At 40.3% G+C, this 24143-nt stretch overlaps 1 protein-coding gene across 2 annotated transcripts in view; it reads left to right on the plus strand.

The window, feature by feature from the left end:
* trim44 (tripartite motif containing 44) overlaps positions 1-24143 on the plus strand; it is a 56973-nt gene that overhangs the window by 9432 nt on the left and 23398 nt on the right. For both annotated transcript variants that reach the window (XM_039808853.1, XM_039808854.1), the window contains 2 exons: positions 3567-3851; positions 12474-12496. In XM_039808853.1, coding sequence (XP_039664787.1) covers positions 3567-3851; positions 12474-12496 — 308 coding nt within the window. The remainder of the gene's footprint in view (positions 1-3566; positions 3852-12473; positions 12497-24143) is intronic.

The raw sequence follows: 24143 nt of genomic DNA on the forward strand, positions 1-24143 counted from the left end.
GCAATGCAAATGAAGATTAGCACGCATGAATGCTCCTTCCTCACTAGCTGGATACTTTCTCAGAGAAACTCTGACTGAAAGGTCCAAGGGCGGAGGGCTCCTGCTCCACATACACAAAGAGCACTGATCCAGGATCATGCCTCCCATCTGCCACCCAGGCCACAGGGACTCTGAGAGGGAGGGGGGGGGGGGGGGCTCTATGGATGTCCTGGAGATTGGGAGATGTGGTGATATGATGGAATGTGTCAGTTTGATGACAGACACTAAAGATGTTACAATTCTGTCCGCCCTATTCATGTTGCAGCTTTGCTCTCTCCTAGCATTGTTCTTTATGATTAATGCTGCTTTCTCTCCTTTTTGAAACCTGTTGTGACCCCAAAAGAACAGAATATGCAGATACAGATGTTCTTTTTAACTAATTTGTATGTACTGAATGACTTGTTTGTGTAAAGTGAAATGAAACTGAATACATGATTGATAAGTGATGAGTAAGGTTGCAAAGGGGTGGACATTTTCCGGAAAATTAACCTAGGGAATTTTGGAAACCTTCCAGTTTGTAAACTTTCATGGGAATTAATGGAAGTTATGGGAATTAATGGGAATTTATGAGAATTAACTGGAAATGTTGGGTGATTCATACAAACTCCATCTTATACGAACATAAATATAAACATTTTGTTTTGTAATAAGCAGATAGACATATACAGTGAATGCAAATGTTGAGTGGGTTTTGCCTCAATAGCCCTGCAGTAGGCTAAGTAGTAGCGTAAACCATTGACCTTTAGCTTAACATATGAAGGTAGCTGCCTTTGATTTACTATGGTTATGGTTATATGCGTGCTAAGCTAACCATCAGCGCTGTCTATTGTTTCCAGCCTATCAAGAACAAGTGGGCTAAACAATTAACACATACAGTAGGTTAATAGCAATGAGTTGATATTATTATATAAAAAAAGAAAAAAAAACTTCCGTATTTTAAAACCTAAATGTTGGCAAGTATGTAGTAGCTTATGCTGATTACTGTGTGCGTCATGTTATTGACGAATATAGAGAGGACATTCAACTAAATCAGGTTGTTTTAACCAAGATTATAATGCAAGATGGGTTTTTTTTCAACTACATTTAATTTCCCTGTTATAGACTAACCGTATTATGACAAGCAATATTAAAAATATCCACTTTATTCCCATAAATTCCCTTTTATTTCCCATATATTCCCGTTAATGCCCATGGAAAGTTTCCAACTTTGAAAATTCTCGGAATTTTGCAACCCTAGCGATGAGTGACAATCTGTTGTCACAAATGTACAAGTAGAGTAGAATTGGCGAACTGACTCAGTATTTTTATTTAAAAAAAGAAGATTGTATTGTAATGTCAAGTTACATAGTCCGCCTTTAATTCATTGATAGACTATCTATATAAAAGAAATTGCTAAAATGTAACTTCATCAGTATAACTAATGAAGTAACCAATGCTACTGCTAGCTTTTAATGAAGTCCTACTGTAGCCTATGTCATTGAACAAACTGACAGACAGACACATTCCACTTGGCTGACTGATTATGAATGTAAATGCCGAGCAGATGTTAAAGCTTTTAAAAAATAATATTTGAGGATTATTAACGATTATTTAGATTTGCAGGGGAATTGGACTTCAATGTTGAATATGTTAATCCATCATGTTGTCCATGACACCTCAACCAGAGGGACATCAAAACATGAGCAACAGTTTTAGCATTAAATGTCCCACTACGAAACGAGGTAGTAAATGCCTTGTCATTTTTTTTTCATTTTTAAGTCTGCTCACATTTAAGAAAATTAGTCTTTTAGAAGATTTAATCAGCCTATATTGTAATTTCGTAGGATTTATTACATCTGAGCACTTCCTTCTATTGCTCTGTGTGTTAAAGTATGAGAACTTCCAAAGGCATAGGCAAACAATGCTTCATTCTCTCCAGTCTTTCACATTGACGGACGCATTTCACGTGAATTTCTGGACAAGGAATGGAACACGTTGCTAGTCGAAGGCAGTTGCAGTCTATTGTTCCTATTTCAACAGACATATGTTCAGGGTATTGATTTTTGTGAAGCAGAAAGAGAAACGCGGCTCTTTGCTTTCCAATTAGATGTTAACTATGTCTCTCTGTCTAATTCAGAATGAACAATCTGCACGTTTCTTTCTGCTCATACAAAGAAAGTAAATTAAAAATGTTACTTCTCGCGCTTGGTTTAATGGCCAATTTGGAGAATCTGATTGCTTGTGCAGAAATGGCATATACACGATAAAACTTTTGGCCCCTTGGCGCCGTGGCTCTGCCAACCTCAGTAAAGACTGATGATTCCTTGCTTCTCTGGAGAGAGGGAGGCTGAAGGGAAACACGGTAACATAGATGGAAAGGAAGAGAGTGAAGTTCTGCTCAAGGGAACAGGCAAGACCGAGCAGCTGTTCGTGGATTGAAGCCTTTATAACCTATTCGGGAGCAGAGATCCTAACGAGTGACTTTGGGTAGTTTTAGCTCTGTGCTGGAGGTGGAGCTATCTCAGTGGGAATGATTATAGGGAGACGTCTGTTTATTGAGATGTTTTACTAATGAGTCCTAGCTACAGAGAGCTTTGTCAGGGAAAAGGGAAGGTTATCTTAGTGAGCTGTTCAGTTGCCTTGAAAGCCAAACAGATGGCTTGCTGTGGTAGAAAGAGCCTCTGAGGTCTCTATCTACAGATGGGATGCATGGAGTTTACCTACAGGGGATCGACTTCATCCTATCAATTAGCTGTGGCATGACAGAGACCAGTGGGCTTATTTAAATAGTATTCACATGTAAAAGTAAAAGACAGAACTTTGTGTGGCCCTGCGGTCAGTCCATATGCATTTCTCTATTTCGCATCAGGATGTTAAATTTATACCCTTACAATTTCACTGTTGTCTCATCTCTACTTTTACTTTTTTTTCTTTTCTTTTAGTTTTAACTTCAACTGCTTCTGTTTTCTGAGTTCATTTCAATATTTTATACCTACGCTGAAGTAGTTCATTCTGGTAAATTTGAAACAGCAGCCCAGTATCTCCCACTAGGAGTGGGGGGGTAGGGGGGGATCGATACATCATAGGATTGCGATATATTTCGTGGCAATACTGTATCGATACATGGACGCCACGTATCAATCTTTTAATGTATAAAATTGCATATGAGAATTTAACTTTTTGGTCAGTCTGCTTCATAATCCCATTTTGCAGCAATACAATTGAAGTGAGATAAACAAACGGAGACATTTATATTTTCAGATAAAACAGATGTTGACAAAGTTTTATTTTGGGGACATAATTTGAAGTTGGGGAAAAAAGGTAATAAATTGCAGTGTATCGCAATATGTATAAAATTGCAATAATATTGTGTCATGACTAGTTATGGTGATAGTACCGTATCGTGGGGCTTAAGGTGATTCCCACCCCTATCTCATGCCATCTTGGTAACTTGTGGACTTCCTCTACCTCAATCCGCCCAGTTCATTCCTTCACTCATGCGCTCTCCCTCTCTCCCTCTCTGTCTCCTGTACCTCATCGTCTCTTAGATGTCAACAGAGGAGCTGGAGGCGTACGTAAACAGCCAGTTTGACGAGCTCCGCAAACTGGTGCGTCTGGAGGAGAAGAGGACCCTTCATCTGGTTGACCTCAAAGAGGCGTTCCTGACAGCATCCGCTGCTGAGAAAATCGCCGAGATCTCCGTGGAAACCGAGCGCCTGCAGGAAGAGATGGACAACATCACACACCAGCTGTGCCTGCTGGAGCGGGCTGAGGCGTTGGGTCCTGCTGTGGCAGCGCAGGCACTCGCAGCAGCACCAGCCCACAGGGTGCAGGTGAGAAGAACCGTCCTTCCTTATTATCCTATACCCCCTCGGTAACACTTTATAATATCCATCCCTAATAAACGTTAAAGGTGCTCCAAGCCAGTGGTTCCCAACCTTTTTTCCTTGGCGCCCCCCCTACTCATGTCTAAGAAAAGCTGAGCCTCCCCCCGAAACCGAAGTTGAGGTAACTCTCGAGATAGAGCCTTACTTTCTTTTTTGATACAGAGGAGTTATCAGCACTGTTACGTTTCACCGCCATGTTTCATTCATAAAATAGTGATGCCATGGCGGCAGGAAAAACGAGGATAAAAGACTTTTGTATACATTATATATTCTAGTGTATTATCATAATTTGTTTAACGTGCAATTTTTTTTTACCTCTACCTCAAACCAGATAAAGACTTGCGCCCCCCCTGTGATCTTTGCCGCCCCCCCTGGGGGTGCCCGGACCCCAGGTTGGGAACCACTGCTCTAAGCGATGTTGGGTGATGGCACTTCTTGTTGACGTTCGGAGTATTTTCAAACAATACGTGGCTGGCTCGCCCCTCCCTCCTCCTCATCCCGTCCCCTCTCCCTCCCTTCCGTGCTTCCGCGCACTAACCCCCCATCCCCTTAACTTAAATGAATAGTTATTTTGCTGTTAACTAACAACAAAATGATAATTAATAATGTTTACTAATTATTAGTTAGGCTTTAATTTGTTATTTTAACAGTTTATTGTTGTTCACATCAAAACATTTGATATATTATATTAACTTTTTGTTAAACCTACATTGTGTAATTTTTTGAGTTGATTCTTAGGAAAAAAAAAAACTTTGTTCTTTAACAAATATGTAATTGGTGTAATTACTTCCACCAACTAATCTAAGTATTCTCGTAAGCGTAGAATCTGCCATTCAGAATCATTCAGAGTCGCTCGAATGACGGCTGCCATGTTGCGCCTCCATCTTTAAAATACATTGGCCAAAGCTGTCCATCATGGCCGCAGCCGTGCCGCAACAAATCCGGACGTGCTGGGTATTGCAGACGCAGCAGCAGACGCGCAGCGGAGGCGGTCCGCAGCTGTTCTGCATCCTGTGGAAATCCGGAGTAAGAGCTAATTTCGGGTTCGGCCACCATAGTTGAAATACGCTCGGAATGGGAGGGGATAGAAAGTAATATTCAGTTGGTTGTCATATACAATTTCACCGCTAGATGGGAGAAATTCTTGCACAATGTAGCTTTAATGATTAAGAAATTGTTTATAAACCGTCAAACATTATTTGGATGTCTATTATAAAGTTGCATCTGATGAAAATAAACCTTGGTAATGGTTAATAAAGCATCTATAAACATTATTTAGCTAGCTATTATCAGTTCTCTAATCTTTTATCGATCGCCAAAAATAGATTTGATGGAGCCAAATTAATGTTACTTGATGCTTTATAAACCATTTACTAATCATTAACTTATTATAAGCATTAGTTTGCAGTTTTATAATAGCCATTCAAATAATTTTTATAGATGGTTTACAAAACGATTATTAACCACTGACAAAGTATTAACTATCTATCTGAAGTTATTAACGTATTATTGTATATGCCACTAAACTAATGATAAAATAACATTCATTATAACATTACTAATAATTAGTAAACATTATAAATCATAATTTCATTGTCCTTTTAACATTAAAATACCTTTTGACTAAAGATGAATTAACTATCAATTTACTATTTATTAGTGATGGTTATTATAAAGTGTTACCCATACTGTTGCTTTACAGTTTCTACAGTCTCACACACTAGACTAGTCATAAGTCTGATGTAGTTAAAGGTGTTGGCTTGCTCTAATGTGGCCCTCTGAATCTAAAGGGGACTTCTCTGCGGAAGTAATTAATGAGGGTTTTTTATCCCAGTTAAAATCTATGTTTAGGACAGGCTTTTAAAACTTTTACACTTTAACATTATGTGAGTCCGAGGTGGGAGTTGGTTTCAAACTGGATAGCAAGTCTTTTAATTAACGTAGCAGTCTTAGCCTGTTGTGAACAAAATTTACCAAAATGAATGAAAACCCACTGCATTAGATCCGGAGGTCCACCTTAAATGAGAAAACCATCACATCACAAGGTCTCCTGAGAGCACTTTGAAAGAACACAAACAAAACAGGGTCAAAGATTAATTATTGTAAACTTGAAATGGTCCGTTGCCAAAGTTGTTACTAAGGTCAGCCTTGTAAAACAGGGCACTATTGCCTTGTCAATAAACAACTAAAAACAATTTTCCAGCCAGCAGAAAGCTGTTATGTTGCTGGTCATGTGTGTCTGACTGTACAGTGCATGCTGCACATACCGGTAGTTATTATTTACCATTTCTAAACATTGCTTAGGCAGTGTCATCTCATCCTGTCTTCATTGGCTTGTGATGCGGCCTAACGTCTTGTAAGGACCTGGTGCTTTGCTTAAAGACACCTAAGCAGGGTGGATGCTTACAGCCATGGATGTTTGATCCCAGGCCTTCAATTTAAGGGATTATCTTTGTAATGACTGTGGCATCTGCTGCATAGTCATTATGGCAAACAGGAATATGGTAAACAGCTTTGTTCCAAATTAAAGTGGAGGCCGGCTGTATTTATCTGGGAGAAAAGTATGTTCATGTGGGGAAATGCAGTTTTCCTTTAATACAGTCAGCTGTGTCACTGTTATACATGTAGTTAAATGCAAATACATCCTGGGCTGTACGCTGATGTAGTAGAAGTGTAACTATGTTTGTGTCCTCTGACTACAGTATTTGTCAGCTATGAATGCAGCAGCTGGGTACACTGTTCCTTTTTTTTTAATTCTTCTTCTTCTTTTTTTTTTTTTACATACCAGCCCGTTATTCAGTCAGGTTCTCATGCCAAAGTACTGAAGCATGTGTGCAGGTACAGTACATAATTCATATACATTTACACGCACAGTAACACAGCCAGAAGTACAAGCCGTGCCAACGCACTTACGTCACTTCAGATTCTGCAGCACTCAACTCCCTCATCTCTCATTGGAACATTAAAGTGGAGGCTTTTACTGCGTATAGATCCCAAATTAAAACATCCCATTGGTCCATTTGTCACTCTCTATACTTCCATCATCACAGTCAGGAAAAGAGGCTTGAGTGTTCCCTAGTGATGCTACACAGGACCAGCGAGGCTGCAGTAATGGTGGTGGCTGATGTGCAGATTGCTTTTCTAGCTGAGAAATGAATCCATGGTGGGCCAAGGTCATTAAGGCCCTAATTGAATGCCGATGGTTACCCTGTTTGTTCTCATGTGTTAGTTATTGCTGGAGTGGGCAGTGTTATTTGGAAATGGATGGTCGCAGTTTACTTATCCAGTAATGATGTATGTTGTTTTTTTTTATTTCAAAGTGAGTTGGGCTGAGTTGTATGTGTAGTCTTGAAGTGAATGGATCTGGAGCTACCAAAACAGTTGTTGCATCAAGTCTACCTGAATTTTACCAACACCTGCAGCAATTGTCTGTCCTCTGTAAAACATTTACGATGTACAGAGAGGCTCAAGGATCCAAAGAAAAACTGGCTCAAACGTTTCTTCTCCCACTTGCTCCCTCACTCTATCGCTGTAAATCTGTCTGCCTTGTAGTGGCAGTGTCTACAGATGGCACATTGAACTATACAATCATTCACTTGCCTCTTTACCGCAGTTCTGCAGAACTGTGTAGGGTACTCCTTGTCCATGACTACGTTTACAAGCTGTCAATTTTCGGGTTATGGTCGGGTTAAGGTCACTATTCGGGTTTCTGAAACATTCGGAATAACCCATTTACATGCGTGAGCAGAAAGAGTTACTCCTACATGGAATTTGTAATCAATTGGCAATATCCCGACGTAAACGGCGACGCGCGATTAGCGTCTGGACGTAGCCTACGGACAACCTTAAGACGCAATAACTTTTCGGTCACCTTCTTATAAATCTCACTATCTCAGTACTTTCTGCCGTCAACAAAAGACATTATATTCATGGTTTTCACCACACTAATAAAGAAATTGGTTTCCTCCTCGCTCCAAAAGTGTGGTGCTGTGCTGCGTCTCGCCATGTTTACCTCTACTTCTTGTTTACTTCCGGTATACTGCACGCAGGTTTTCTGCATTGACATATATATAACTATATTATTATAGTATATAATTATTATTATAACTATGTTTTCTGGCGCATACAAGAAGTTCCTCTACTCAAAAGACCAAGATTCCTTGCGAATAGAACATGCGCAGAACACAAATCAATGTTCCTTTTGATGGGGATATGCCAATACGCGTTTACATGACCAAACGTTCGGGTTAGAAAAGGGGAAACCCAGGTAGCATATTCGGGTTTTTAAAAACCGGAATATGAGCATATTCGGGTTTTTGCCGGTGTTTACATGGCCGTGCGCAACCGGGTTATTGCTAATATTCCGGTTTTGAACAGGTTATTGGCTGCATGTAAACGTAGTCCATGATACTAGGGCTGAAACAATAAATATTTTTGTTTAATCTACCAATAATTGTTTTGATTAATTAGATATTCAAAACATGACAAATCTCACTTTGCTAGAGCTCACACAAATGGTTTGTCTTGCCAGCAGTCATAAAGCAAAGTGTACAATGTATGAAAAGAAGAAAAGCAACCACTACTCATATTCTTAATAGATTTAATTTTGTGTTAGTCTACTAATCGATTAACCACCAGCAAAAGCTGCAGTAGTGTATATTCTATAGTCATTCTTGTTGCTAAAGTCCTCTACAGTTATGAAGTAGTGTTTGGGATTTGAAACCATGATATGAGGTGATTTGACACAAGCCATTGCCTTCAGCTTTGTTTGAATGGAAATACATATTTAAATATGTTGACCCTGTTTGCTGTTTTTGGTTTTTGTGTATTTCTCCTTCTGCAAAGCATAACCTAATCCTGTTTGCCAGAGAGGCACAGTCATAGCCTCCAGCACTTTTCGAAAAAAAAAAGACCAGCGGCTTCACAGCCAAGTCAGAAAAGCGATTGCTGCTTCTTAAGAGTATCGAGCTCACATACTGCAGCCATGTAACAGCAAGCCTGTGGAATGGATTAAGTAACATGTTTCTCACCTGCATAAAACCCATCCTTTAAACTGCTGCCCAAATAATAAACCACATAATTGAGGTGAGTCTTTTTGCCTAAGGTCAAACAAACAAATTACCACGGGTTCAGTTAATAATCTCATCCTTCTTTTAATACAGGCACAGGAACACATAAGTGTAGACACACACAAACACACTATAAAGGACATCAGCGGGGATGAGAAAACATTCAGAAAATTGACCAATAAGTGGGGGCCAGGGGGAGAATATATTAGGAGACTTTGTCTCAGTCGAAGTCCATTTATTATCAAAATACTCAGTCTCCACATTTTCATTAAAAAGTGCCAGTAGGTACTGATTTGTACATCCATGCAGTGTGTTTACTTGAACATTCCCTGATGACTATACAGTAATTAAAAAAAATATATATTATATGTTAGTGGGCAAGAAATGATCTTTCTGCCTGACTGGTACACAGACAGTGCATAAAAACAAAGCCAAGATGCCTCCTCAGCCAGGCACTGGGAGTCTGCACCAGTGACCCAACGCTGACTCAGTCGTGACCCAGGTCACAATGAACTCCTTGGAGGCTGATTTGAACCAATGCGGCCTTTTGCCCAATGGCTCTATCATTTAAATTAGATGAAGCTCAGTGTTAAGACTTTGTCCCCTTTGCAGTTTATTTCAGTTTTGTTTATTTATAATATAATGCATGTTGGGAAATAGTTGTTTTAAACCATTTGAAAACAATAAAAAGTGATAGTAATAATTCATCATGTGGGCTGATTGCAAACCACAATGTGCTTAAAAAGTAAACCATATGCAGCTTTGAGACGTATCCCTAATTTCATGTTATACTTACTTTTTTCTCCATTTTGAATATTATGGCTGAACTAATGAATTGTGGTAGGTATTATACTGTAGATCATTGCATAGAATACTTAAAGGTCCCATGACATGCTGCTTTTTGGATGCTTTTATATAGACCTTAGTGGTCCCCTAATACTTTATCTGAAGTCTCTTTCCCGAAATTCAGCCTTGGTGCAGAATGACAGCCACTAGAGCCAGTCCCACAATGAGCTTTGCTTAGGACAAGCCATGTGTCTGTAGCTAATGATGAGGAGAAGGGGGGGTGTGGCCTTGACCAACTGCCACGCTTCGCTCGTTTGAAAGCCATGATGTCTCTCTCTCTCATGGGCGGGCCAAATTCTCTGGGCGGTCAAAGCAGAGAAAGGGGAGGTAACCTTTCCCCTTATGATGTCATAAAGGGAAGATTCCAGATCGGCCCATCTGAGCTTTCATTTTCTCAAAGGCAGAGCAGGATACCCAGGGCTCGGTTTACACCTATCACCATTTCTAGCCACTGGGGGACCATAGGCAGGCTGGGGGAACTCATATTAATGTTAAAGAACCTCATAAAGTGAAATGTTCATGCCATGGGACCTTTAAAGCAGATTAAGGTGGGTTAGGCTTTCTACTGAGCTGTGCACCAACATATTCTTTGTAGGGGGAGATAACTGCACACTTTTGAAATAAAGCTTGTTTGAGCAGGGCACAGCATTCCATGGAGTTGATAATGTTTTTAAATTATGAATGGAGCAGCTTCAGGTTGCATTTTCTGATGGCGGACATACAAGTCTAGGTTTTTCTTACAGTAGCTTTGAGAGTTTGAGTGTGTATGTGTGCACTTATAGATTAACTTGCCCTAGGCCATGTGAATAATATAAGAAGTGTTGAATATAATATTTATTAGCCGCGAAGGTATGATTTTTTTTTTTTTTTTTTTTTTTTGTCTATACTGTTGCAAAGATAACTGCGGTAATAACAGTCGGAACTAAGCTCCATAGCCGTCAGCTTCTTTCTAACAGCATATTTCTTTTCATTTTGTGGGCAGTGGCACTAAAAACACTTTAATTGGACCAAATGAAAATAAAGCACACAACTGGGACTATATCAACATTTCATTTTTAGTGTTGTAATACTATGCAATCAAATCAAATATTAAAGAAATACAGTGTGTATTACTAATTCAACACTTGCATAGAATTATCAAAGAAATGGACTGGTGTTAAACCAATGCTGTGTATTGTGTGCTTTTAGTATTTAGCCTACCATCTGAGAATGACTGCCCTGTTATTATTAATGATCATGTTAGCGCAGATACCAAGGCATTAGCAGGGCCTCAACTTGTTAGTATGCTAACTTCATGGTAATTTTGGTCTCTCCAGGGGAATTGATCAAAAGATAACATTACGCAAATGTTATACTTAATACCAGAGCATTTTCCTAAAATGAGGCAATAACTTACTTAATAAAGTGAGTTATTGATTATGATATTCCATGTACAGTTCAGTTATTGGCTCACCAGCTAAGGGTGGTAGACTAAAAATGTATTCACCAAAAATATTTTTACCCAGCAACATAATTCATTTTTAATAGAATTATGTCACCTGCTGCTGTTATAGGTCAGTTAACCAACCAAGCAATGGAGAAACAGAAACAGAGCAACAGCCTTACAGCAACCAGTCAAAGAGCTTCTTTGGTGAATGTCAGTTTTGCACTCAGATTTTCTGTCTTTGACAAGGTAAACCAAGAAGAATCTCACGGAGTTCCAATATTTGAAACTACTTATTTGTCGAGATCGGAAGAGTCCGTGAGGCAGACATCCAGTCAGTGCTCCGCAGCCTCCACTCATCAGCTCTCCTCTCCTCCTCTGCTGTGCTGCCACTCACACACACTGCCTTCAAACCACTGTTAGTTACACAGTGTCAAATCCCTTTCTGGCACAGCCATCTTTGTGCTGATAGTCAAGGTCCCAGTACAGTCAGTGCTGGGCAGAATATTAAAGATAACAAAAGAGAATGTCTTGTCCATAAGGTCCTCCTTGAATGAAAATAAACCAATTGAGATTATGAATGGTATACCAAGTAGTTTGGCTGTAGCACATGGCAGTGATCTCAAGCGCAGTGCATGGATACAGGAGCTGTGTGTCTGGCATGCTCAATACTATATAGTAGTATACAGGCGTAGATTCATACAGTAGCTACAGTTTAAATATTTCAGGTAGGCCTTGTGAAATAATATATTTACATCTTCTGGAAATCTGAACAGAATCTGAAATGCGATTCACTTTTTCATTTGGCACAGGATTAAACTTTTTGCCTGCCTGTTTTTGTAACCTTCACATACTGGCAGTCAACCAATCACGTCCACAATTTTGACATGGCAGGAAATCTTTAAAGCCCCGATCACAAACTACACAGAAAAGCCAGCACGTGAATAATGTTTGTGGCTCACTCGGTGCTTTGTTCCAGACTGCTCCTTTTTTTAAAAGCTTTTTGAATATACATGAGCACAACTGGCGGATGAAAGTGAAAATGAATTGGTCAGATTAAGAGCCACACCAGCTGTGGACCACGCTGATGTAAAATTATGCTGTTTACCTTTTTTTTTTATTTGTTATACACAACAGCTGTGCAAAGATTTTAAATATGTTGTATTTTCTCTCTCTCTCTCTCTCTCTCTCTCTCTCTCTCTCTCTCTCTCTCTCTCTCCTTGTTTTCAGCGTGACATTGAGGCCAGGCCAAGGTAAGACTGCCGGTGTGATTCATTTTCACCCTCTCATAACATGATAGTTAGTAGGCACTGAGGACCCTTCAAAACCTCCTCACTCAGGTCCCTTGGTGCCATCAACCACCATGAGACTGATGAGTATTCATTCTGCATAATATCACACACACAAACACATATCCTCCAAGTCTTTCTCCCCCTCTTATAGTGACTCACTCAAGCAACTCACAAACTCACTACAGACACAGAGTCACCTATGCACATAAAGCCTCCCGTGCCTCCGAAGCTAGCCGGTCACATGCGAGTCACGTCGGTGCCCCAGCAAGGCAATTAGTAGCTCTCATCTGTGTGTGCCGACTGTAATCAGAAGAGGTGACAATCTGCCCGGTCCAATAAGGGGGCTATGGACAGTGGCTGACAGGCAGTATGTGTGTGTTTTATATGCATCCATACTGTATATGTGTGCACTTTAATAAGACAAGCTGTTGTGTCATTAGCGGGGTCGAGTCTCGCCCTTTGATACAGCATGGTATTAACATTAGTACTATGCCAAAGCTGATTATGGGTGCTTGCAGGTACGTGTAAGGAAGGATAAGAAACTGGACTGGACAGATGCAGCCATATTATTTTTCAGCCACATTTACAGTTTGTTTGTTTCGGGGTTTTTTTTTTTTGCCAACACTACATCCCTAACCTTTATCTCCCGTCTGTGTCTGACAATGTGAGATGGATGGTTCTCTCCCAGTCTCACTCTTATTGATCTGTTGACACAAAACCCTCTCTGCCTCCTTCACCCTGAGCAGGAGCGCTCCTAGCACCACCTGCTGTCTCTGCCTCTCCTCCTGGCTGTCTCTCTGGGCTTTCATCTCAAAGTACTCCTCCCATCTACAGACACACACATACTCAAACATTATCAGCAAATGCCAGCACATCTGTCCTCAGAGAAAAGAACCTTCTTTTCTGTGAGACTTTATTTAGGATGAATGCTGAATACAAAAGTAATCCTGCGTGCCACAAACTACAGTTTTGATGGACAGCATGCGAGTTTTCTGCAAACAGAAATTACGTTTTTTAATTTCGCTTTGTACTGTTGATACGCTGCCTTCTTGTGGGAAAAGCACTGTATTTCCTCCCCAGAGTGTAATGTGCCTTGCTTTTAAGAAGCAAAGAAAGTCACAACCGTGGTGCCAACATGTAATATGTTATTGATTGGTCAGCCAGTATTATGACCCTGCTCTGGTGCAGATGGCAGCGAGCTTGGACCCAAGGGTGAAATGGAGCTAATAGTTTGCCCTTGGTCAAGGTTAGACTCTACATCACTACACACACACACACACACACACACACACACACACTGATATAATTACTCTCCCAAGTCCCCCCGTATTGCCCTAAAATGCAGTGGGTGCAGAATCTACTGTGGCTAGAATGCTAGGAGAGAGAGGACGTTTTGGAGAGGTTAGTAGAAAAAAAAAGCAGTGATGAAAGGAAACTCTGTGAACAGCTTCATGTAATATCTCGATAGAGATTAAAGATCTTAAGGGTTTGAAGAGGAAACAAACAAAAGGTGAACAGGTGAAAAGGAGATGCAGTGAAATCGGCGGAGGGAGAAAGAAGGAGCAGCAGGAGGAGAAAGAATGAGCAGGATCAAGCGAGGAGTGGTTGTTTAGGGTTATGTGCAGTGGGATTCCAGACAGCAAATTGATTATGAAGCAGAAACATTAATCCGCTGTCTGAGCCCCATATCGCTGCTGTAGACAGAGCATCCCCACAGGACAACAATCCTGCACCCACTCGCATCTTTCCTGGTCTTCCTCATCAATACGATCCCCCGCCTCTCCCCAAGCCTCTTAACATAGGTACTCCATGCCTGCCAAGATTTGTCCTCTGAATATAAATCTTGCTTTACTCCCCTCAGCTCAGCCTTCTCACGGCTGCCACTAATGTGATGCACTGCAAATTCCGCTTGCGCTCCCCTGCTTTAACCCCCTCACCTCTCTTGCAACCCCTGTCCCCTGTGCGCCTTTTTATACATGTCTTTGTGCATGTGTACAGTATGTCTGTCTCTTCATTAGCACGTGTGTATTTATATGCGTGAATGCGCATAATAGGAACAATATTTATCATCTGGATCTAATCCCGCTGTTGCGATCTCTTTGTAAATCACTTTTGTGTGTGCATACATGCATGTAATAATGTGGCCAAAGGTGTTAACATATAGGTTATGCTAGTATCTCATGGCGTATTATGACATTTAATGTGTCTGCTATGTAAATTTAATTAGAAGATATATAATTACATGTAGCACTTAATCTCATAACTACAATTCTGTTTCTCTCTCATAGTCTACACATACCTATTTTCTTTCTGGAGGCACAGCATTCATTTGCTTTCACATTTTGCAATCTAAGCCCTCAATGGTCACATAGGGCCTTGCTACATCAGGATTCACCATGCCACTGATCAAAAGAGGAGAGGAGATGTTAAAAATGTTAAGATGGTAACAGTTATGTCAGAGATGTTCTTGCCTGACAGATATGCAATATATATACACCACATATATTAGAAACCCACTGTAAACTTATTTCTTCCTCCTGTCGTTGGCAATCATTTTGCCAAACAGACATACAGTTGGTGTGTGATGTTACCTAACTCGGGGCTAGATTTATCAAGCCGGTTGCGCCTGTTTCCAGACGCTAATTGGTCGCAAAGACGGACGTAACCGATGCGGGCTATTTACAAACAGGGCGCACTTGGGTAAAATCGCAGATTGTCTGCCACATGAGCGAGAAGAGTCAAGTTGCGCTTTCAATATGCGTTCGTGGGAAGGTCATGGGGAGAGTGGGAGTTCCACCCAAAAAGGTGGGAGGATAAGCGCAAAGTGCACCTAATTATATATTCCGTGGTATTTACAAAGACTGTCAGTAAGAGCGCGCCTCTATTCTGCGGGGGAAATTCTCCGCCTCTTAAAAGCAGGTCTAAACCAGCCGCAGTCGAGTTTCCTTGTAGACCTTTATATGCCGCTGGTGAAATGGCAACAGTAATTTGAGCAAGACGAAGACATAGGCGAGGCTGAAAATATTTTTAACAGAAGAATCACACTTTGTCAGTGAACACAACATCATTTAGCGTTACAGATCAAGCAGCCATGCAATATTAGAGTTACTGGAAGAAATCAAAGATGAAATTGAATCTCCCACTCAGCGTTCACATCCCATTCCACCAGTTGTTAAACTCCTCGCTACATTACAAATATTGGCATCAGGATCATTTCAAACAGTCATAGCATCAGCTGTGGGAATATCGCAGTCTGCTCTCAGCCGTTTCATAGCACAAGTACCGCTTTGCTACAGCGCAATTTACGGTCTAGTGGGCGGAGAAAGACGCTGATTGCCTGATGGGTGTCAGGGTTGATAAATACTACGCAAAATGTGGAAGCATAGCGTGCGCTATTACCGAACTCGCATAAACAGACGCGGCGCAAACTGCGCTAGTGTTAGTAAATTAGGCCCTCGATGTCTGTACACTTGGTGCGTTGTGTGTTTGTTTGACGCTCTGCTCTCAAAAAACAAAAAAAAATCTTAACAGAACTGACCAGAGTGATAGAGAAAGACTCCGTTGGACTCCGTTGTACGTTTTTTGCCGCCTACTTCCAGGGTATGCAGTGTCGCATAGTTCCAAAAATCCATTCTATGGCGTTGGACATAATTCATTTCCATTGCTGGCCGTCGAGTAACTTCTGAGGTAAGTTGATTAAATAGCTACCTCTTTTGAATTGTCAACTGGCCCTTTATGATGCATATACTGATCTTTATTTGTATGTGCACAGCGTAATTATATATATTTTTATCTTGGTAGACGACCGATTGCCTGCTAGTTTGTTAGCTCGACTTCGCCAGCTGTGAAGGTATCTCCAGGGGTAAATTGATTAAATAGCTACCTCCTTTTGAATTGTCAACTCTCTATATTATATCAGAGGCCCTTTACGATGCATATACGTATCTTTATTTGAAAGTGCAGAGTGTAATTATTTATATATTTTTTAGGGCTGTCAAACGATTTTTTAATCGTGATTAATTGCATGTTTTATCACATGATTAAAATTCTATTATTTTGCATTTCAGAACAGTTTTTAAGTACATATTAACAATGGAAAGCAATTCTTACCAGTGTATCTTGATTGGGAATCAAATTAATGCAAAGAAAGTGACTTTATGAACTTGATTTTAAGATTTGTATTTATTTATTATTTATTTATTTACTGTAAACAAAAGAAAAATTAATAATTTTGATTACTTACTGACGTCCAATGATCACCTTGCATCACTTTGCAGCAGTTCCAGTTGGGCTGCTTTCTCCGTGGAGTGCGTGGGGCTGCTGTCCCCCTCGACGATGTATAGGACGGGTCAGAACATGCCAACCGTCGTCTTTAAGACCCGAGTCTTCTACGATGCTGACAGGTCTGCAGTTAGTTGCCACCCATTTCGCAAGAGCTGTAGTAATTTTTGGGGATCTGGTTTCATCAACAGGTCGGCAACTAGCACTCTCCAAAATAGTGCTATGCCTGAGCCTGCTAGCATCAACTGGAGTCACGTTAACTGTACTATGCTTAGCTCGTAGGTGGTAGCTCAAGCTTGACGTGCTCCGGTGATATTTTAATTCGGCTTTACACAATGTGCATATGGCTTTCGACTTGTCTACTGAGCCGTCTGGGAGTTTTGGAAAATAAAAAGCCATTCAGAATTGTGTTTCTTAGTCTTAAAATGATCATGGTTGTGTGGTCAACTCATGCCTCATCAGAAGAAGTGGGCTGGACACTAAATGCTGATTGGACAGTTGCTACTTTGCGATTGAGAAAGCAGAGTAGCAAATTAATGTTCTGTGACACTTTGATAAACAATAGTTAGGCTACTTTTAATATTGTAGTGTAATAATAATATAAACTGGTCCATTTATTTATGACTTAAGATGGAAAATAAGCAGCTTGTTTTTTTTATTTGATCACATTTGAAGATAAAGCCCTGTTTTGACTTTAGCTATCTGTTCTACTGTACATCTGTATATAAAAGACCTGACAATCACTCTGGAAGTAAAAGAATGTTTTTATTCTTGTGTTTTAAACTTGTTGTTGGGTGATTATTGATTACATTAATGACAGATTATGCCTTTAAGAAAATAATTTTTGTATTACAGACCAGTATTATACTACAGATACATTATCTGTAATGGGTTCTCATTTTTAATTGTTTTTATAGTGAATGTTTCAGTTGTCACACTACCACTCCAAAAGTAAAACTGACTTTTACAAATATGCAATAACAGTCAAACAAGTACAGTGCAGGCCAAAAGTTTGGACACACCTTCTCATTCAATGCGTTTCCTTTTTATTTTCATGACTATTTACATTGTAGATTCTCACTGAAGGCATCAAAACTATGAATTATTAATTAATTATGTACTTAACAAAAAAGTGTGAAATAACTGAAAACATGTCTTATATTTTAGATTCTTCAAAGTAGCCACCCTTTGCTTTTTTTATTAATAAGGGAACAAATTCCACTAATTAACCTTGACAAAGCACACCTGTGAAGTGAAAACCATTTCAGGTGACTACCTCATGAAGCTCATTGAGAGAACACCAAGGGTTTGCAGAGTTACCAAAAAAGCAAAGGGTGGCTACTTTGAAGAATCTAAAATATAAGACATGTTTTCAGTTATTTCACACTTTTTTGTTAAGTACTTAATTCCATATGTGTTCATTCATAGTTTTGATGCCTTCAGTGAGAATCTACAATGTAAATAGTCATGAAAATAAAGAAACACATTGAATGAGAAGGTGTGTCCAAACTTTTGGCCTGTACTGTACTTGGGTATGTGTTTTCATTTATATTTACCATTCAATATCGCAATCGCTGCGGTCAGTCCCATAGAAGAACATGACAGCGTGGGCGTGTTTTGGAACTATACAGGCTTACGTGAACCACGTGACCACCTCGCTAGCGAGATCAAAGATTGTCTCAACTCTTCTCTCTGTAAGGCTCTGGAACTGACCGATTATCTCTGAGAGCAAACGGTAGTGACTCCCATCAACAAGATTCTGGTAATCTGGTAAAATTGAACAGTTATAATAATAATTACAAAATAATTACAATTCATATCAAGTTACTCATTACACGGACCCTTCCCAGTAGCATATACAGTAAGCCATTGTTTGGTTGTTGTGCATCATAATTGGAATTGTAAGACACAGAAATTAAAGCTCGCTCAAACACAAAGTTAGCATGTTGAAATATTAGCCTTGTGAACAACAAGCTAAATTGGGGGCATAGCTGTCTGTCATGACAGCTGCATTTCTGAACTATAGCTCTGAATCTGAAGTTCAGTATCATAGGAACAGTCGAAACCTTAAACCCTGAGCCTCATTGCCCAGATGTTTCGGCTTTTTCCCTGCCACTACTGGGGAAATTCAAACTATTCATGTAAATGCAGGTAACAGTCAACACTGGTATAGCTAAACATCCACCAATACAAGCAGTGAAGTGTTTTGGAAAGCAGTGTCATCTTTAAGTTAGGTCCTGTCGGAGATGCAACTGGCGGTTTTCTTTGCCTCTCACAGCGAGCCTTCCCTTGTGTTTTTGTATCCTGTCATTCTAAGCATAAAAAGAATAGCGATGAAAACGGGAGGCCTTAAAGAAAAGATATGTCCTGAGAAAGCTGAAAAAACGGTTTAACACTTGCTAGTTGTCGTTGATTGGCTACTTTCTCTAGCTTTTTTCTGACTCATTCATCAACACCCGTCTACAATAGTAAATACCTTCCAAAGAAATGTGTAGTCGTGTGCAGTGCAGGTCAAACTACTGGATGAATGCATGTCACGGGAATAAAACAATGAATAGAGTGGAGCACATGTGGATTGTAAGGGACACGTCTGTGTGAGCGTATCGCACTAACTCACTTTGCACCCAGTTCCTGCTTGATATTTTTTTGGAGAATGTGCCCCAGTGCCTTTTTGTCTGTATCAGGTTTATTTTATGTGCAGAACCCCAGGGCATACTGTCTAAAAACATGTCACACGAAGGGAAGAAAGAGAAAGTGATACAAGAGTATAGGGGAGATTCAGAATTCATACATATCAAATAAAGGAGAGGAAAAGTAGGCATAAATAACTGTGATGCAAGGGAAGTGGAAGCTTCAAAAAACAGCATACAACTCAATACCTTTTAGCTGGTTTGTGGTTTGTTTTCAGAGCTGCAATCTGCTTCATGATCAGTAAATCTATAAAACCATCTGAATCAAGAAAAGGTAAAGCTTTGGGACATGTGGCAAGTTTGCTTAGCAAGAATGGTGGAGGCCTTCTGAGCATATAAATCACACCGTGTAATTACACTAAAATGGTAAAGCCTGCTGGGAAACGTAGCACTTCTAATTACAATGCAAGGTCCCCCCATTCATTGCTCCAATCGCTCACGTCACCGCTGTATCTCCAGAGCTCCTGTCCCCTGCTTCGCTCACTTTATCATGCATGCATGGGCCCAAACACACACACACACACACACACACACACACACACACACACACACACACACACACACACAGAGAGAGCTGAAAATTGGGCAAATTCTGCCTAATCTTAATTTCCTTCCCTGTTCTTTTCACTTTCTTGTCTTTAACATGCACTCACATATACTGTATGAGGCTGACATTATTTACACCTATACTTGAATAATGTGCTATACATTGTTTTCACTCTGTAATTTGGTTTTAAAGACCGTCTCTCACTGACATAATTATGTATATATGCGAATACCTCTTTATGCTCCGTTTTGAATGTTCTCAAATCCCTTGTTGTAATCTGCCACCATCGCATGCTCGCTGACAGAAGGGGCAGTGGGGCGAATCGCTCACTGTGTCTCGCTGAATGACGGCTGTAGACCACCCCCAATCAGGGTGTACATTCACACGAGCACGCAAACTCAGGGAAAAGGGGGCTGACAGGGAAGCGAGGCGGGCACTTTGGGGACACAGCTTATCTGTCTGTCTGAGCTGCTTGCCCTTCGCTGGGTCACATAGATGGGTTGAGTGAAGCAGGGAGGTGTCAGGGGAGCGTGACTAGAGGAAACAGTATGGAGCCCAGAGATGAGGGCATGGAGGGAGAGAGCTGCATTCCCTCTAGTTAAAAATTAACATTGCTTCCTACAAAAGGAGCCAGTACAAGCCCTCTCGCCTTTATCCCTTTGCGTGTGCGTGTGTCAACACGCCCTCGATAATTTGAATATATGAATGTGTATGGCCCAGCTGCTTGTTGTGACTGCACTAAACATCTTCGTTAATACAAACACACTCACTCACTCACTCACTCACTCGCGCTCTCTCTCCCTCCCTGTCTCTCTCTGTGTGTATGTGCTTCTGTAAGTCTTCTTCTCTTTTCTCTCTCTCCCTTAGCCATCACCATTCCACAGGGGTGGATCTGAGGTCCCAAATGAATGCAAAGCATACACAAACCAAACTGACAAATACAGAGACATGCATTTAGATGATAAGAGACTATAAGCATGCATAATTCATGCCACACACGTCACACGTTCCTCCAATTTTGTCATGTCATTAGTGTGTGTGTGTGTGTGTGTGTGTGTGGGTGCGCGCGCTTCTGTTAGCTTTGTCTTTTGTGATGAATAATGAATAATGGCAGTTATTTGTTTCTCCTGAATAGAAATGAGGTAATTCACCTACAAAAAAAACACTGTGGCACCACTCATCTATCTCCGTTTTGCATGTGAGAGGCTCCAGATTTCATCCAAACCTTCCAGTGCAATATGATGGTTTAAAGAGCAAGTTGAGAAATGAAAGCTTTCTAATTGAATATCCCGTTAAAGTGGCAAGAATGACTCATGGCTGTATAACCGCCTGTCAAAAAATGCAATGGAGACCAAAGAGTTAGGGATGTATTTTTGTGAAACAGACATGACAGGTATGAATGTATTTTTCAAACAGAAACCGCTTCTTTTGATATTGGATTTGACTGCCACCTATATAAATTTGACGTACTTCGTGCTTTTGAATTTCACCAGAGATGTAGTGGCACGGCTACTGGATTTGTTTAGTTGTTAATTTCCTTCAGTACAGGGCCAGCCACGCAGTATAGAGCTTTGACCAGAGCTTTAAGAGTGCTTCTATTGATCTGCTGTGTAGATAGATATGAGAGCTCTGGCAAGTGCTGCATGTCTTGTCTGTAATCCCAGAGAAGGCTATAGTGCGGCAGAATCGGGTTAATGCGGTGTTTGTGCTGATTCTTTGAGCCCGTAGTGCCGATGAATAATGGATTGTTGATCCATGTGTGCAAAGAACATCTCTCTCCCACATACCTTTCCTTGCCTTCCCTTGTTTCTGTTGTATGACTAGCAGAAGGTGTTAACACAAGTTATAAACTGTGTATTTTGCTTTACCATCTGCTAGTTAACTGAAATAACATAAGAAATATAAAATCTATCCCGCCCAGTATATAATCAAAACCTACATGAAAGCATGTAGTCCTTTGGCCCAGACAGTTTAATAGTGTCAGCAGTATAGACTGTTTAGTGTGGACGGACGGGCATTTTACCTGATGAAGGTCTAGTACCGAAACGTCGCTTATGAATGTATTTTTGCAAGTTAGGACAGTGTGAAGGATTTTGTTTGACCTACTCATCCCTCATCCTACGCATCGGCATAATGATTGGGCTATAAATACTGTGGTGTGTGCCATAGCTTTATGCTACATACTTTTCGCTATTAAAAAAAAAACATTAAATGAATAAATAAATAGATGTGCAAAGTATTTTTCTCTTCCAAGTAGTTTGGGCTGCACTTGGGATGAGAGAATGCACTGTGCATGTAAGGGTTGTAATTTAACTGAATTCCTATTTAATGGGATGCTGGCAAATGATCTTGTCCGTAATGGAAGAGTGCTGCTGAATGCAGTGCAAGTTACAATTCGGTTAAATTGGCATATTTATCAATAAAACATGCCATACGACCTAGTAATGCTTTTTTTTTTAAGTGTATCCCCCTCCCTTAAATAAGTTCACTATTAAATGGTAGCCCTACAATTTTATACTGAAATTGTGCAAAATTCCCGAGCTTAACTTCCCTTGGAAAAATTCCGGAAATTTCCCAACCCTTTGTCAGCATAGTGACTTCATGCCTTGTCAGCTTTATTATGCTGTCATTGAAAAGCTGAAAAGAGAGAGGGATTTAACAATTTAACAAGGGGCACCACATGACTCTTTAAATATTCATATTTGATCAAATTGGTCTTAAACTCTGGAAAAAAGAGCTATATTTAACTAAACGTAATGGGTTGAGAACCTTTGCACTCCATATTTTACATATCAGGCCAATGCTCTTATCCAGAGGGACTTTGTGCAAGTTAAATAGAAGACATCTATATGTGAACATCATTTTAGGATGGTATTAAAGACTTGCAAAGAACAAATGCTATGAAATATAGTGATAAAAGAATAGTGTTTGTAATGATGAATTTTGGAAATGAAATCAAGCGCAGGTATGGAGTAAGCAGGCTGAGACGAGATGAGTGTAAGGTGTAGCCTGTTTAGATGTATTTCAGCTGCACAGAGAAAGATATGGGGTGACTGCTGAAGAGGAAAGGGGAAAGAAAGCGGAGGGGAAAAACGGCTAGCTAAACTAAGGCAAGCTTTCTGGGCAGGTTGGTAATGCAAAAGGAAAAGGCATGAAAAATGAAAGAGAGCGTGGCAAATAATATTTCAGAAAGCCCCAGTGCACAAGACAGCAACAATAGGTTAGTCTCTGATGGTAAACATGACCAAGCTTCCTGGTATGATCATTTTATATATTCCAGCAGTCCATATTTTGTTATATCTGCTTCAACAAATACCCTTCCTGATAACCTTGTGCTATCTAATATGTAGCCCAGTGTTAAACATCCTACTGAGACGCTTAAACGGAAAAACCATAACCGCTTTTTTTTCCCCAGGACTTGCATTCGTTAACGTTCTCTGTGACTGTAAATTGAGGCAGAACATGTCATGTTTATGTCACATCGTAAAATGTGTTGATTGGTTATTATCTGCTTCATTATTTATGAATACAGAACAGCGTTTCTATGTGCTGCACTCCTTTCTCCCAGCCTGACATTCTTTTTTCCCTACACCTGCTCATTGAATTACCCACCCAGACTTCTCTAGCTGCCCCATCTACCAATCACATTGTCATAGACGCCTCTGCGGTTTGTGTGCTCTGTTAAGAGGAAGGCTGTGAGGATTTGCTATCAGAAATCCCCTTCTAAACAACATACGTGTGTGTGTGTGTGTGTGTGTGTGTGTGTGTGTGTGTGTGTGTGTGTGTGTGTGTGTGTGTGTGTGTGTGTGTGTGTGTGTGTGTGTGTGTGTGTGTGTGTGTGTGTGTGTGTGTGTGTGTGTCTTCGAAAAGAAGAAAGTGAGAGGAAAGTGATTGAGGAAGTGCACGGATGGATAGAGTTGGCAGACAGCAGGAGCTGGGTCGCTACATGGAAGATGCAGATGTTGTGATTTTTTTTCTTTTTTTTTAAATCTCCATCACATGTCAAATTATGTCTGGCGAGATAGCAGTAATGAAATAATCTTCTAGTTCCGAATCTGTGATTTAGGAGCAGCATTTAGAGCAATTCACA

The sequence above is a fragment of the Perca fluviatilis genome, chromosome 8 (genome assembly GCF_010015445.1).
Source record: "Perca fluviatilis chromosome 8, GENO_Pfluv_1.0, whole genome shotgun sequence".
NCBI lineage: Eukaryota > Metazoa > Chordata > Actinopteri > Perciformes > Percidae > Perca > Perca fluviatilis.